Source organism: Podarcis tiliguerta (assembly GCF_965153285.1).
Source record: "Podarcis tiliguerta genome assembly, chromosome: 8".
Lineage (NCBI taxonomy): Eukaryota > Metazoa > Chordata > Lepidosauria > Squamata > Lacertidae > Podarcis > Podarcis tiliguerta.
In genome coordinates this window covers 8,457,442-8,472,969 of record NC_139541.1, presented here as the reverse complement: position 1 = coordinate 8,472,969, position 15,528 = coordinate 8,457,442, and the positions used below count along the sequence as shown (strand labels likewise).

Below are 15,528 nucleotides of genomic sequence, written 5' to 3'. Positions count from 1 at the left end.
GGACCTGGTCTGCTCTCTTAAACAGGAAACAAAATGCAAAGCTCCAAGGCATCACTTTTCCTTCTCTCCGCCCCACAGGCTGTCTCAGCAGGTCGAAAGTGGTTCTTTTGAGGGGTGGCCCAGACAGGCTGTCTCAGCAGGTCGAAAGTGGTTCTTTTGAGGGGTGGCCCAGACAATCTCCGGATTCCTTACGATCCCATCTGTGCCAGTTTTACATGCCTGGAGAGCTTTCCAGCTGATGTCTTGTGCAGCCTTGAGATTTCTCTGTAAGCAAGGCTGCTTTCCAAGGAGAGAGAACTGAGGCCAGCCGGGACATCCCTGGTGGCTGTGGTTTGACTTGACCCTGAGCTCAACCCCCTTGCACTGCTTAGAGCAGGACAAAATTTGTCAGTGGCCTGCTGTGTGTCCTGGTTTCTGTGCAGAAGATTGAAAGAGGAGGCCTCATGGCCATCTAAACCTGGAGTTGCCAGCCAGCAAGGCTGCTCTTGATAGCCAGCATAGCTGTCCGTCCCTGCCTGTAGCTGCATCCCAGGGGTTGTCTTCTGCATCTCTCCTCCTCCCTATCCACCCTGGAGGTGGATCTCTTCAGACAGGTGGCTCATTCTGTCCTCTGCAGACAACCTGTGGCTGTGAGGCAGGGAGCCTTCCCTTCCCTTCCCTTCCTGCTTGACCACTAAACTTGGGGCTGGTTTCTCTCATCTTTTTTCAAGAGGATTTTAGCAGGGTTCTGATGATCATTGGGCTGTTTCTGTTGGAGAGGAGAAGGGACCCCCAGGAAAGGGTAGTTGTCGATAGGGCAACTTTTCCTAGCCATTTTCTTTCCACTGAAGCTTTAGTCCCTTGTTGTGTTTTGAGGAAAGCTAATGTCAGTGAAACAAATACTAATTTTAGAAAGCCCTAGACGGTTGCATGATGGTGACTCGGGCCATGGAGGAGTCCTCGATGCCTACTGAAGGGGCTAGGCAGAAGGAGGGCCTTAGGTTGCATGCTGGAACCCCACCCACCCCTCCTGTTGTTGACCTGTCAGCTGTTCCATTGGCTTTCTTTCTATTTCCTGCTGCTTTCTTGCTTCGTTGTTGAAGGGAGGATTCAGACCCATCCAGGTAACTTTCACTACTGGTTCTGCATGGCCTCACTGCCTCTCGGTCACATGCGCCATTAGCGGCCAGGTGTCTTAGTGCCTGACGCATCATTTCGCACATTGAATGTTGAGCGTTGGGAGATGTCGTCGTCACACGTCTCTAGTCCTCTGGTTGACATTTGTATGGTCAGAGAAGTTAAGTTTAGATCCAGGAAGGGGTTGCCGTCTACTTAGATCATGCCCGGAGTGATGAAGAAGCTTCCCCAGTTTCAGGCAGGTCAAGGAAGGTAAGTGTGTGGTTGGCCTAGGACTGAACGCCAGTGCAGGTGTCAGGTTCCTCTTGGCAACCCCTTTAGAGAAGTGGCCTTATACAGTCCATCTCCAAATGACACCCATCACCATTCCTGCCCTGCCCCCTCACTCCCAGGGCAGGACTCGTTAGATGCAAAGACTATCCTGGTCAGACTCATCACTTTTCCCCGCCCACCTGCGTTGCACGTGGGGCGAGTGGGCTTCCGAGGCAGAAGACCCTTGGCCAGAGAGGGCCAGCTAGTTGTTGATCAGGTGCATGGCGAAAGCACCATGAGTGCGGCGCACTGCTCTTCCAGGAGATGGCCGGCTAAAATATGGGGCTCCTTGCTTCCCTCCTCCAGTTTTTCCAGAGGCCTCAAATCCAGCCTCCCAGAGCAACGATCCAGAATAGCAGCCCTTCCATCCGTCCTGGTGCACAGACGCCAACCGCTGTCTATCAGACCAATCAGCACATCATGATGGTGAACCACCTTCCTATGCCGTATCCAATGCCTCAGGGCCCCCAGTACTGTATACCACAGGTAAGGTCACAGCACCCTTAAAATGATACAGTTGACTTGCATCTTAACCTGCACAATCGCAGCTTCACAGGCTTGGCACCCAGCCAGCTAACAGGGCACAAATTAAACCTACGCAAGGTGAAGAACTCATTAAGCCTGTGTGAGAAGCTTCCCAGTCCCTGGTAAGCAAGTGAGAGAGCTTAAAAGCTCTCTGCCTTGCATGGGGAGGGCAAGACCCACACAATGCACTGGCATTTCAGCAAGGTAGCGATGCTCATGCCAGGGTGTTTCCAGGGTTGTTTGGACTATAAGCAATTTTGGTTTTATGTGACATCCCCAGAAAGGAACCGCGGCGCAAGTTGCGAGTTGACTGTAAAGTTTTGCCATTAATGGCAGGTATGGCAAGTCAGGGAGGGAGGCATGTAAGTGCTCCTGTTCTTTAATTCGGCTGGTGGTGACGATGTATCTGCAGCTGCCTGCAGGTTGTGTTCAATGTCAGCCCTCCTGTGACTCAGCTGGGTGCAAGTTAAATCCACAGCACAGGTGTGCTTCCGTTTCCCTCCTTCCCCTGAGTTTTCAGTCCTTGGGTGGAAAAGGGGAATCGGGGCAGGTCTGGGAGGAATCTCTTGCACTTGATATGCAGGCACCTGCCTTACCCAGGCCATTGGCCCACCTAGCTCAGTATTGTCTACACTGACTGGCAGCAATGGCCCCTGAGGTTTCAGGAGAAGGGGTCTTTTCCCAGCCCTATGTGAAAATGCTGCCAGGGATCAAACCTGGGGGCCTTCTGCATGCCAAGCAGGGGCTCTGCCACTTTGCTGAGACCCTTCCCCTGGAATTTTGGAATCTTCAGTATATTTGTTTTATTTATTTATTGCTTTTTTAGCTCCCAGCATTCCTCAAAGGTGTTCAGAGCAGCATCGCATGGGACTGTATCCAGCTAAGTTTTACTCAGAGTAGACCCATCAAAATGAACACACCTAGGTTAACCAAGTCTGTTGATTCCAATGGATCTCCTCTGAGCAGGCCTACTGTTGGATACAACCCATGATGTTCAGTCTCCCCCTTTTTAAGTCTTCACAACAACCCTGTGAGGTAGGTGGCTGCGCCCTTTGTATTGCCCTCCACTGCTGCATCTTTTCCCTCTTTGCTCTGCCTGGTGTGGGAAGAGAGGCCAGTAAGTAGTCTGGAATTGTATTGATTGTGGACTTAGTCCCTGCTGCCAAGGGACCAGCAGGTCAGGAAGTGGGCGCCAAACTGCCCAGCACTTGCCATGAGGCCAAGAGTTGGCATTTGCAGGGCCGAGTGGGGAACTGCATTAACGGCATCATTAATAAGTTAGCAGGATAGCTTTTCCTGCTCATAAAGCGCCTTGCACCATTTTCTGAGCCTCTTGTGCCATTTCTGTTTCAGTATCGTCATAGCGGCCCTCCGTATGTGGGCCCCCCACAACAATATCCCGTTCAGCCGCCAGGGCCTGGACCATTTTACCCAGGACCGGGACCCGGAGAGTTCCCCAACGCCTATGGTAAGAAGAGGTTTCCTTTGAAGGGGGATGGGTAGCAGAGCAAGGGCCATTTGATATGGTTCTTTCACCCTGTAGACTGACCTTTATGCAAACCAGGCTTCCTGTGTTCGTATTCCACACCTTCAGCACTGTAGCATTCCCATTTTGGCTTCTCTGTGTTAAAATGTAGGCCTGCAGGTTACATTCCAGGGGTTCACATGCAAATGCAAAATCATGCAAAGCCAGGAAAAACCCCAGAATCACCCCCGTTTAACTGTCCCTGTCTTACTGGGCTCTGGGAAGGTCATGCGAGGCCTCTGGAAGAGGCGGGGGAGCTTCTGTGAGATCTTGCTGGAGTCTCACACAGTCTTCCAGAGGTGTTGCGCAGCCTTCCCAGAGCCTTCACCTTGCTTATCAAGATCTGGGAAGGTTGCATGAGATCTTGTATGACCCCTCATGGCTGGCTGCCCCCTCCAGTTTGTTTATTTTCCTGCCATCTGCACAAAGCTGCAGTTGTGCAAATAAATCACATGTAAGTTGCAGGTCTAAATTGTGACTTGAGTAGATTTTCCTCTTTAATTTTGATGAATGAATTCTGTCACTTTGGCTGCATTGCCTTATTGGTGCGCTCTGGTCATCCTGGGGCAGAGGGGGCAGGAAGAGAGTTAGGCAAGGACAACCAAAGCACTTAACTGCTGGAGAGCTTGCTTGGAGATCTTCCTTTGGCAGCTGAGGTCAGAGCCAGCCTTGCCATCAGAAGGCGTAAAATGGTGTTTTAAAAAAAGAGGTATGGGAGTGGATTGATTGGGGGTTGAAAATCTCTGGAAGCTGGAGTCTGCCCAGCTTTCTTGTGAAATTGGGGCATGTTCACCACTTTGCTTAGAACCTTTGGCAAATAGGAGACTCTGAGGTCTTTACTTTCTTAGGAGTAGAGGGTGCACTTGGCTTTATTGGCTCTGGCGGCAATTTTGTGTGTGTGTGGACGTGTGTGTGTGTGTGTGTGTGTGTGTGTATGCATGCAGAGGTTGAGGAGGTGGCTTTGTTCCTCCAGGAAAGAAACTGAGCCTGTCGTGCCATTGGCCCATTCCTATGGAACTCATTGCCACTGGAGATTCAGCGGCGCCTTCTGTGCCAACTTTTAAATGCCTACTGAAAACTCTTCTGTTCCACTAGGCCTGTGCAGGCAGTTAAGAGTACATCCTTCCACAGTGGTCTAATAATGCTTGTTTTTATTTTTTTATGGTTTTACTTTATGGCTTTTCATTGTAGTAAGCTGCTGTGATATACACACACATATGCAAGCCTGGGGGGGGGGCCCTCCCAAGCAGAGGGAGCAAGTGGCCCCTCATTTCCCTGACCTTGAAAGAGGAAAACTAGGAGTCACACTTTGAGGTAGCTCATCCTGGGTGAAGGGACGTGGCTTTGAGCACTTTGCCACAGGCAGGCAGCCAAAGGAGTGAGCCTAAGATTCTCCTTGTCCCCCTTTACCCACCGCAGGGGCACCTTTCTACCCAACTCCCCCGGTGTATCAGTCCACACCCATCATAGTGCCTACGCAGCAGCAGCAGCCAATCCCACCAGCCAAGCGGGAGAAGAAAACGGTAAGAGAGCTCTGCAGCTGAATGCTGAGCCCTGTGGGTTGAAGGGAGAAGCTGGAAACTGGGGAGGTTGACACTCCCCTCGCCATGGGAGGAGTCTCTCTCACAGGTGTTCTGTTTAAAGCCTTTGTTGTTATTTACTCCCCTTCCTCCTATGTGTTTTAAGGTGATATATGCAATATAATCAAAACAGTTTAAAATAGCAGCAAACGAATGGGAAAACCCTAAAAAGAAACACCCATTGTGGAGACCTCAGCCACTTAGAAAGCTTTTCGGGGGGGGGGGGAAATACCTCTTGGCAACACCTTAGTGGGCGTTATAATGGGGGTACCTTTGGGGGTGGGGGTGTAACATTATAAAAGGGGCACCTCTTGGGGTGGGGTTTCCTTCCACCATGTGCTGCTGTGGCCCTTGGTGCGGCCCTCTGAACCGTGAGTTGCAAGTGTCATGCTCCCCTCACAGCATGAGGTTGGACCCCCCAGCCAAGCCACTTTTTTGGGGAGGTGATTTGAGCGGGTGCTTCGTTCCATCCTTTCCAGATCCGCATCCGAGACCCCAACCAAGGGGGCAAAGACATAACGGAAGAGATCATGTCTGGTGGAGGAAGCCGCAACCCCACACCTCCCACGGTCAGGCCCTCGTCCACGCCCACCCCACCCCAGGTAACTGCGTGGGGACGGACACATGGTGGTAGGAGGCTGGCACTCATTCTCTGCTGTAGCCTCCTTGCGCAGCGTCTGTATCCCGGTGGCGCTTCTTGCCCTCACCCTCTCCTGCTCATCAGCTGCAAGGCAAAGCCAGTCGTCCTTGGAAAACTTCTTGCCAGAGATGAGCCAGCTTCTGAGGGCAAGGAAAGTTGGAGAAGGACCTTGGCTGTTTCAGGCGGGAGGGTCTCCAGGACTTGGGTTGTGGAACATGCCCCAATTGTAGCTCCTCTCAGTTTATTGTTATTCAACACTTCTTCTTTTTTTAACAAAGTGCTTTGAAAGGCTTTCAGTTGAATTGTGGCAACTTTTAAATAGTTGCATAGGGGAGAGGCATGCTTTCCCCCCAAATTCCATGGCATGGGGGGTGTCCAGATAACTGGTTGTGCCTTCTCCCTTCTCGCTGCTGTGAATAGTAATTTGTCTTTCTCCTCCTGCTGCTTTTCTCCCTCCCTCCCCATGCGCTTTTTTTTTTTTTATGACCGTATATCTTATTTCTTCCTTTTCTTGCCTTTTTTTCCTTTCCAACCCAACTGGGTTTTCTGCCCCTCTTGCTCGCTTGTGTTCCATGTTGCTAGTTTTTATGTTCGCATGCTCATTATCACCCTTTTTTGTACTTCAAATCCCAGCAGCTGCCCAGCCAGGTCCCCGAGCACAGCCCTGTGGCGTTCGGGGCCATGGAGAGCTCTCACCTCGCTGCCAGCACCCCCATCGCTGTGACAAGCGACCTGAAGCAAGGTGGGTGGACGGATCTCTTTGTCCCAGTTTTGAGAGGTGCTCTCCCTCTCTCTGAGAGGAGCCTCGAGAGCTGGTGAATCTGTGAGCCTGAACACTGAATCATTTCTGACCTTGTGGAAAGCGCCACCTTTCAGCTTCCCATCTGCAAGTTGGTGGTGATGATAACATTGACCCACCTTGCTGGTTTCTGTAGCGCTTTCACAAGCAGCCTGTTGGGCAAAAACACATGAAGTTAACAAGTTTTCTGAATTTTGGCCAAGGCAGACTAGGGGGGAAATGTGTCATGAATGACCTATCGCCGATAGGAGCACAACATCTGGAAGGCACCAGGTTGGCAAAGGCAGTCTCAAGCTAGTGCTTAAATGAGCTGTAAATTCTTTGTGACAAGGAAGCCCCTTCTTTGGCACCCTAGAGCCATCAGTTACCCCCCGCAGCTTGACTGCTGGCCCGTTGAGCAGCTCCTTTCACACTTGCTCCCCACTGAATGCTCAATAGAACCAAGTGCTTCTTTGCTGCCAACACCTCCGCAGGGGTGGTTGACGTAGGTGGCTGCAGCAGCGAGCGGTCGTGGTCACAGTTCTGACCAGTTCTGTTGTGACCCAGCACAGCCACTCTGAACCTGGAAGGAGGGCAGCAACTGCCAGGTTGGAGTGGCTGCCCAGTTGCTGCTCTGCTGAGTGCTTAGAGGGACCCAGCTGCACTCCTTAGGGTTCCCCATTGAGGAGGGAGGCAGGTGTAGCTGAGGTTGTTGGTATTCTGTGGGGTGGCTGATGGAGAAGACATTGGGGGAATGATACATTTTAGGGGCATTGCTGGCAGGGTTCTGAGTCACTGCAGCTGCTATGACTCTTGGCCAAGTAGGAAAGAGTCTGGTGGGGGGGGGGATGTTTGTAGGGCTGCCTGGGCTGACAGGCATTCATAGTTGTTGCTCTTAATTTAATAATGATGGTGTTAATTTAATATTCGTTTCGCTGTTTATAATTATGCATGGGTGGGCTGTCGCTTGTTCTCTTTCTGGTTGTTATAAAAACATTGCAACAGTAAGTGCTCTTAAAATACACGTCTTTACTTCTGTTTTTGCAATATAACTTAGAATATATCTAAGAGCCTTGTTGAGACTTGATGTATCCATGAAACAGTCTGTGCTTGTAGATGTCAAGATTAGAAATTAAACCTGCTCTTTGAACACCTTGCACATTTCTTGAGTTCCCCCAGCTGTACAATGGGGCTTTGGGTTGTAACTCCTCCTTCTGGGATATGCAGGGTCACCTTGGGGTAAGACTCTGGGCAGGGAGTGGAGCAGGTAATACATTACCCATCTGGGGCCCCAGGCAGTTAACATTGGATAATAATAATAATGGCAATAAACAAGGCAGGTAAAATCACTTCTATAGAATTAATTAAATACCACTGGCACTAGAATAAATTTAAACAATTTATAGGTACTGGGGTCAAACACCTGTCAGGATAAAAATGCACAGGTGCATCTCACATTACGTCGGGGTTATGATCCTGGCTGTCACGTGCAAAGGCAAAAGCATGTAAAACTAGAACAGCCTCTGGAATGGTCCTGCAAGAACATCCCTACCTGTCCAAAAGCAGTGCTGAGCAGGCCTTGCCCCGCCCCTCCATGTAAGACACCTCATCATTCTCACTAAGTTGTATAAAGGTCTTGCAAGGGTGCTCATGAGATCTTGGACAAGGCTTCCAGGGGTTTTTTCTTGCTCTTCTGCCCCTTTTTATTTCTTAAAAAATTCAATGATCCATGTAAGGTATGATCAAGAAAGTGAAATCAGCCTAAGGTGTGGTCTACCTGTATTTTCTTGCAGTCAGAGGGGATTATATAGACTCCCCTTGATATGGGAGCTCTAGACATTGGGAGCAGACGCTGAAGGGGCTCCCCAATTAGGAGCCCACCACATGTCCTTTGGGTGTTCACAGGACAGAAAGAAGAGCCCCTCTGGAAAATCTTGACGTCCAGACCTCATGTGAGAGACTGTAGTTACTGGGAGTGAGCCACATTCTGCTTTTGCCAAAGGCAAAAAATAAAAAATGAAGATGTTGCATTCAGTCAGTTCATGATAGCTGATCTGAAAGTCAGAGGCTGGCTGCAAAAGCTTTGAGAAAATGGCAGCCAGAAGATTTCTCAGCCTTGCGACTCCCACAAAACTAGTCCTCTTCTTTCCTATTGGTGCTTCAGTGCCCTTGAACCAATCCCCTCAGTTGCTGCCATTGTCTTTGGTGACCCTATAGCAGAGGTGGCCTTCCAGGGTTCAGTCCCTTATTTACTGACTTGTGCAAGACAGTTGGGTTTCAGATATTAGTGGCAAAACCTTTTTTGCAAATAGCGACTGGCCCTCTTGACTGTGAGTTTAGAAAGGCACCAAGTCCAAAGGGGGAAGTTCAGTTGGTCCCTTGACAGTAGTGACAGGAGACACCAGGCTCAGCCTAGCTTGTGGGGGTTGGGGGTGATGCATGCGCTCCACTCGTTGCATTGGCTGCTGAATTGGGCTTGCATCCCAAGATTCCCATTGTACATCTTGCATCTCCACCCCTCATGCACATAACAAGACTCTTTAGGGTGAAAAACGAATGCTGTGGGGCGGAGGGAGCTCCAACATAGTTCTCAGGACTTGAGACATTGTCTTTTGATTTATCCTGTAAATGCACATCCATGTTGTTCATCAGCATCGTTGAAGCAACCTTGGCAAAGAAATCCACAAAAGGGCCCGTAGTTCACTTTTTTCACATCTATACTGCTTGCGCATGGGAGCCCTTTGTAGCCCCAAAAAGTCCCCTCCAAACTGCCCTATTAGGAACCACCAAAGAGAACAGCTAGGGTTTGGTGGCTCAGACTCCTTTTGTATTGCAGAATGGGTGGCAAGCAAACTTGACAGAAAAGAGCAGCACATTGCTTGCTTAATCCTCATTTCTTCCTTCAGTAACCTCTGGGCTGAGAATTGAGGACTCTGGGCAGGGAGGTGCGTGGGGGTTTCTGCAGTTCCTCTTGCAAAGTGGGAGTGCGTGGATAATTGATGCAAATTCATTCTGATTTGACGAGTTAAATGGCCCTTTCTAACTCTTCCATTTTTTCCCCCCAGAAGAGAAGCCTAAAGCAGATCCAGTATTAAAATCTCCTTCCCCTGCCCTCAGACCAGAGCCTAGTGGAGAGAGGAAAGATCAAATGGGCCTGACAGCAGAGACCCCGACCACCTCCTCCTCCGAGACCTCAACAGAGCTTCCTCTCACGGCTTTGCCCACCCCTGCGGTGGTCATTGCTGCCGCCGCCACTCCTCTGCCTCCTAAATCAACGTTTGCACCAGACTCAGAGGATGGATGTGAACTTGCTTCCTCGAAACAGGAAGCCGCACCTCTTCACAGTGCTGTGCCCTGCTTGGAAGTGCCCGTCTGCCCCCCAACAGATGACGCCAGCGCGGATATAGGCAGGGAGCCCCCTAGAATAGTCCCCAACGACCTCCAAGTGACTGCTAGTACTAATCTAATTACTGAACTGAACGGAGTTAGTGAAAGGGTCACAGTGACTGATGGCATCTTGGAACCAGATCAACCAGAGGCAGCTGGACCCTTGGCTGTGGATCTGGAGAGCCCAGAGGCACCTCTGGACGAGGCAGAAAGCGTGCCACTTCCAGCTTCCGTCGCTCTTCCTGCTGTTCCGTCTCTGCCTCCATCTCCTCCTCCCAGCCCTCCTCCCGTTTCTGCCGCTGCTGCTGTTAGAGCGATGAGCCCTCTTCCTCCGCCACCATCTGCTTCTCCTCTCCCACTACCTGGTGCCCTCCCTGCTCTTCAGGGGGATTTAGAAGGAGAGGAGGCCACAAGAACTACCCTTGGCGAAGACACCCAGGAAAATCTGGAGAAAGAAGAGGTGGAGGTAGACGGACAACCGGAGGACAATGCAGACTCTCAGGGCTTGAATTCAAAGAAGGGCCCCGGAGCAGGTGAGTGTCCTCACGGAGTCACAGTGGTCTCTCCCAACTCCTTTAAAGTCTGTGGTACAGTTTATTCAGAGCCTGGACAGCTTTGCGGGGTTGTGGGGGTGGGGTTGGCTGCACAGGGGAAATAGGATCAGTTGCCTCAACTCCATGTGTGTGTGTGTGCTTTCTCTTGTTCGGTTGCAACTTGGAAAAGGATCTAGAGATGTGTATTTCAGAGGGCAGCTAAGTAGGCCCAGAGGAGGCCGGATGGGTGGGAAATTTGCCCAGTTCCTTAGGTTTTTTTTTCAAATCCTGAAGGGGAGACAGGGACTGATGGGGACGGGGTAGGCTTGTTTCCTTCCCCACAATGAAGAGGGCTTCTGCGGTATGATGAGCAAAAGCGAGAAACAGCCTGTGAAAGTGGTTTGTTTTTATGCTTCCTGCTTTATATAGCAGAAAGCAGGCAGAACAACCATTTAGGGAGAGCTGCATTGGTGGGTGGGTGGCAGACTTGGGATGGTTCAGATGCCTGGCATTTTGCTGCTTCTCTCTCTCTCTCATAAAAAAAATAATTCACAAAACCCACCTTCTTTTCCAGCTCAGAATCACTTCCCAGGTTATTCATTATTAAGTTATTTTTATCCTACATCTTTTTGGGGACGCGGGTGGCGCTGTGGGTAAAAGCCTCAGCGCCTAGGGCTTGCCGATCGAAAGGTCGGTGGTTCGAATCCCCGCGGCGGGGTGCGCTCCCGTTGTTCGGTCCCAGCGCCTGCCAACCTAGCAGTTCGAAAGCACTCCCGGGTGCAAGTAGATAAATAGGGACCGCTTACTAGCGGGAAGGTAAACGGCGTTACCGTGTGCGGCTCTGGCTCGCCAGAGCAGTGATGTCACGCTGGCCACGTGACCCGGAAGTGTCTCCGGACAGTGCTGGCCCCCGGCCTCTTGAGTGAGATGGGCGCACAACCCTAGAGTCTGTCAAGACTGGCCCGTACGGGCAGGGGTACCTTTACCTTTTTATCCTACATCTTTAGGATTGGGCTTTTTACCTTTGCACTGTTCCCTTTCCTTTTGCATAAAAAGAAACCCAAGCAGTCCCCAGAGGTGCTCACAAATGATTTGTGAGATTACTTGCCAACACTCTTTAATGTTAAAAGTTTCACTGTGTCTCTGAGAAATATGTATGGTATTTGAATTGCATTTCTTATCAAAGAGATCATCGCCCCAGTTTGAGGTAGTTTTCTTTTAATTTTCTCTAGTTGCACAGCTTTGCCAAAATAATTTCTCTTTTCCTTCCTTCTCTCCCCCCCCCCCCATAAAAGCCAATTATGGGATGTTGGTGGCTTGTGAGGATTTGAGGAAAGTCAGCCAGCAGCAGCATAGGGGGTGTGGAGTTTAGATGGGAAGTAGGAAAAGCCCCTCTTTTTTTCTTGTGTCAGTGTAGCACCTGCTTCTTCCTGCTTCTCACCAATATTTTGTGTGAGCTGGAAGCTGCCTCTCCAGGGTGCTTGGGTGCCTTAGAAGGTGTGCTTGGATTGTTGTCCTTTCAGACTTGGGCCCTTCACAAGCACGTCTCTTAATCACTCTCTTGATCTGGGGAAGATTGCAAAGCTTTCCCTCTCATCTGTGTTGCAGCTCCCTGCGTGGGCATGCGCTGCAATGGAAAGTAGGGAAGCCAGCTGCTGTAATGCTGCAAAGGACTTGGTTTGGCAGCGGAGCCTCCTTGCCAGCAGAGATGCTGACAGCACCAGGACATGACTTGGGGGTCTCAGTCTCTGAAATGGCTCTTCGCACCCAGCTGCCATTGTCTGAAGTCTGATGCCATTCCTTCCTCCTCTGCAAACATGGGGGCTGCTGCCACGACAGATGGAAATAGATGGTAGCTCCTCCCCCCCTCACCCAGTGCCATGGGGTGCCTCATGTGGGCATGGCCTGGACTTGCACACACCCCTCCCAGGGTTCCTCCTGAGCCTTGCCTGACAGGGCAGTATGTCATAGTCTTCTGCCATCGCATTATGACATGGCAACAGGCTGTGCTCCGGTCAAGCCTTAAGTTTCATCCCTCGGACCTCCCTGCGATCCTTTCGTCCTTGGTCATTGGCGGCCAGTGCTAGTGGAAAGGGAAGCCGTGGGCTGCTTTGTGGGGTGGCCACAGAATTTGCAGTTCCTGTCCCGGTGGGAGAATCCCAGGTATGTGCTTAAGGCAGTTCACCACTAGCATTTCTAAGCAGTGGCGTTTGTCTTCTGGGCATCTCCCCAGGTGGGAGGAAGCACTGGATTCATTACTGAACTCTGCAGTTAACTTGAAGGGGACTCTGGGGGGAGCAGGGAGAGAGGAAACACTTAAGAGGAACCTTGGCTGGGCTTTATGGCCATCAGTTGTTAAAAAGAGAAGCATCTGGGAATGTTTTAATAACCATGACTCCAGGCATATGAATGACTGTTCTGCGGTTCTAATGACTTCTACTTAGGCTGGCTCTGAATTGCTAAAGTCCAGAATATCTTGGGTTGGTCTGTCAGGTGCAGCTGAGAAGCATCCTGTGTTGCTTTATCAGTCCTCATTGCCTCTATTTACGGGCGTACAAAGAAGCCACCGCACAAGGAGGCTCCTCTCCGCTATCCTCTGTTTCTATCAAGCTTAAATAGTGCAATTAGAAGGAAGGAGGGAGGTTTAGGGTAATTAAGCCTATTACAATTTAATGCACAGACGGGGGATAACTTTTGCTTTATGGCTTGTTTTGAGGAGTAGGTGAAAAGTTGCCTGTTGCACAGTTATGCAGTTCATTTGTGTGTCCACCAGTAACTACCGTATTTTTTGCTCTATAAGACTCACTTTTTCCTTCCTAAAAAGTAAGGAGAAATGTGTGTGCGTCTTATGGAGCGAATGCAGGCTGCGCAGCTATCCCAGAAGCCAGAACAGCAAGAGAGATTGCTGCTTTCGCTGCACAGCGATCCCTCTTGCTGTTCTGGCTTCTGAGATTTAGAATATTTTTTTTTCTTGTTTTCCTCGTCCAAAAACTAGGTGCGTCTTATGATCTGGTGCGTCTTATAGAGCGAAAAATACGGTAGTTTCTGTAGAAAGTCCTGACCATTTTCTGAACTGGGGGAAGTGAGTTTGAGCCCTTTGTGGTTGTAGCAGGGCACGGTGTGGGGAGCACATTTTGCACCAGCCTCCAGAGGTAGTAGGTGGTGAACTCTTTGTAGATTCACCAGCTGAAATGCTGCACTCATTCCTGGAAGGATAAGACCACCAATAGGACACAGTGGCTATGTGCTTCCTTCCAGCTCAGAGGCCGCTTGCTTCTGAATACCAGTGGGTAGAACAGGCCACCAAAAATCTCTGTGGTTTTCTGCGAGTAGACCAGGAACCCCCATGCATTTTAGTCGGTAGACCTGGCTTCTGAGAATCCCCATCCGCACGAAATAGCAGTCGCTGGGGAAGAAGAGCAGGACTGAGGGTTAAGTTCTTTTCCTTGGGTCAAAGCTGGCCAGGCTCTTTGTCCCCTCGTGCTTTGTCACAGCTCTCTGGGTCCACCGTCTCTTCCAAGCTGATGCTGTTAACAAACTGCTAACCCTTTGGCACATTTTAAGGTGCTCAGGCCTATTTCTGCTCTTGTTGCCAACAGAAACAATATTAAGCAAAGAAGAATCTGCACTCTCTATATAGGCCCTGTTGGTGTTTGCCCTCTGGTGTTGGAGGTGTGGAACTGCACTGTGGCTGTGTTTTGATTTGGTGTGGGTGTGCATGAGAGAAAGAGATAATTGGGGGAATCTGCTCTTCCAGGTTGGAAGCACAATGAAGCATCTTTTCAAGGGGCATTTAAAATTACACTGCAAAAATCAGATGCTTTCAGTGTTTCATTTACAAAGTCTCAGCCAAGAGTCATACAAGAGGACTTACATAGGCAGCTTTGTGTCCCCACTGCACCCCACAGCTGCCTATTGCTGTGTCTTGCTTTGGACCAAGGAAGAGGCAACAGGGCCAGGGCCAGGCTTCTGTAAATTGTCAGGAAGTCAGAGGAACTTCAGTGAGGGGCAGAAGTGTCACCTCTTGGTTCATTTGCAGCTCTAGAATCTCTTGAATTGTTTTCCTAATGGCAGCTGTCAACGTGACCCCTTTCCCCTTGTCTTCAGGTTGTTTCTGTGAGGCTGAGGCAAGTTTCTCCCCTCCCCATAGTTTTAAGCTTACTGGAAAAGGGGAGCCCGTGCTCAAGGCTGTTCCGTTCCAAGCAGGCTCCGGATCTGGCAAATAACCTGTCCAACTTTATCTTGTAGCCCAAACAGCTGCAACTGCACCAAAGATGTGGAACAAACCAAAAGAGCGGAGCCAGGCCGCCGAGGAGGGGGTGGAGGCCGAACCCGAGGTAAGGTGGGCAGGAGAGCGGAGAGGTGGGGTGCTCAGGAGCCATCGTGCTGCCAAGTTTCAAGGGATTCTCTGGCCCTAGAGGTGAACCTACTAAGCCAGGGAGCCCCAGACATTTGCCTAGTTTCTGATTTTGAGTGACTGCCCTTGTAGAGAGGGATAAGTTGAGGGAAATGTTAAGAGCGCTACAACCTTCACCAGACTCCCATTAGCCAGCTAGGACTGGCAGTCCAGGAAATCCAGAGGGCACCAGGTTGGCAGAGGCTGCAGTATTGTTTACTAGTGGAGCTTTTAATCAGTCCTGATGGGGAAGTGTTGATTTGGTGGGGGGGGGTGTCAATTGAAAAACAAAATCATTTTTAAAAAAGTCATTTGGGCTGTTCTGGACCCTTTACAGCAACAGAGCAGTGTCGGTACTTTGGAAACTATTCCAAAATGATAGAAACTGGAGAATGCCTGGTGTGTGTTTTTTTAAAAAAAATCCATAATCTCTGTTTGGCCAGTATTTCCCTTTTTCAGGCTGAGAGCCTTTCTCCCTCGTGGGCAGCCTTCCAGGGGCCAGTGGAGGGCAGGGCCAGGGGCATAAAAAAGAAGGCAGGGCAGTAGATGCAACTCCCACCCTTTGTACAGTCATGCAGGATTCTACACGCCACTCTATCTAGGCAAGTGAGAAGTCTCACAGCTCCAATCAGGTGTGCAGCAGCATTGCTAAGGAAAGGGGCATTTCCTTCCAGTCCTTAGATTAGAGGCAGCGGAGCTTTGTTTATTGAGTGCTTGGCAGAGAGTAGGGCGCTGA

At 50.2% G+C, this 15,528-nt stretch overlaps 1 protein-coding gene across 50 annotated transcripts in view; it reads left to right on the top strand.

Annotated features, from left to right (window-relative positions):
• The window catches only part of EIF4G3 (eukaryotic translation initiation factor 4 gamma 3), a 76,340-nt gene that overhangs the window by 40,358 nt on the left and 20,454 nt on the right, over positions 1 to 15,528 (top strand). For 22 of the 50 annotated variants that reach the window (XM_083453628.1, XM_083453603.1, XM_083453612.1 and 19 more), the window contains 7 exons: positions 1,735 to 1,914; positions 3,307 to 3,421; positions 4,898 to 5,001; positions 5,538 to 5,660; positions 6,332 to 6,440; positions 9,542 to 10,396; positions 14,645 to 14,733. In XM_083453628.1, the coding sequence (XP_083309754.1) occupies positions 1,735 to 1,914; positions 3,307 to 3,421; positions 4,898 to 5,001; positions 5,538 to 5,660; positions 6,332 to 6,440; positions 9,542 to 10,396; positions 14,645 to 14,733 (1,575 nt within the window). Of the gene's footprint in view, positions 1 to 1,082; positions 1,104 to 1,734; positions 1,915 to 3,306; positions 3,422 to 4,897; positions 5,002 to 5,537; positions 5,661 to 6,331; positions 6,441 to 9,541; positions 10,397 to 14,644; positions 14,734 to 15,528 lie in introns of all 50 variants that reach the window. The other 28 variants (XM_083453629.1, XM_083453618.1, XM_083453622.1 and 25 more) reach the window with 3 other exon arrangements.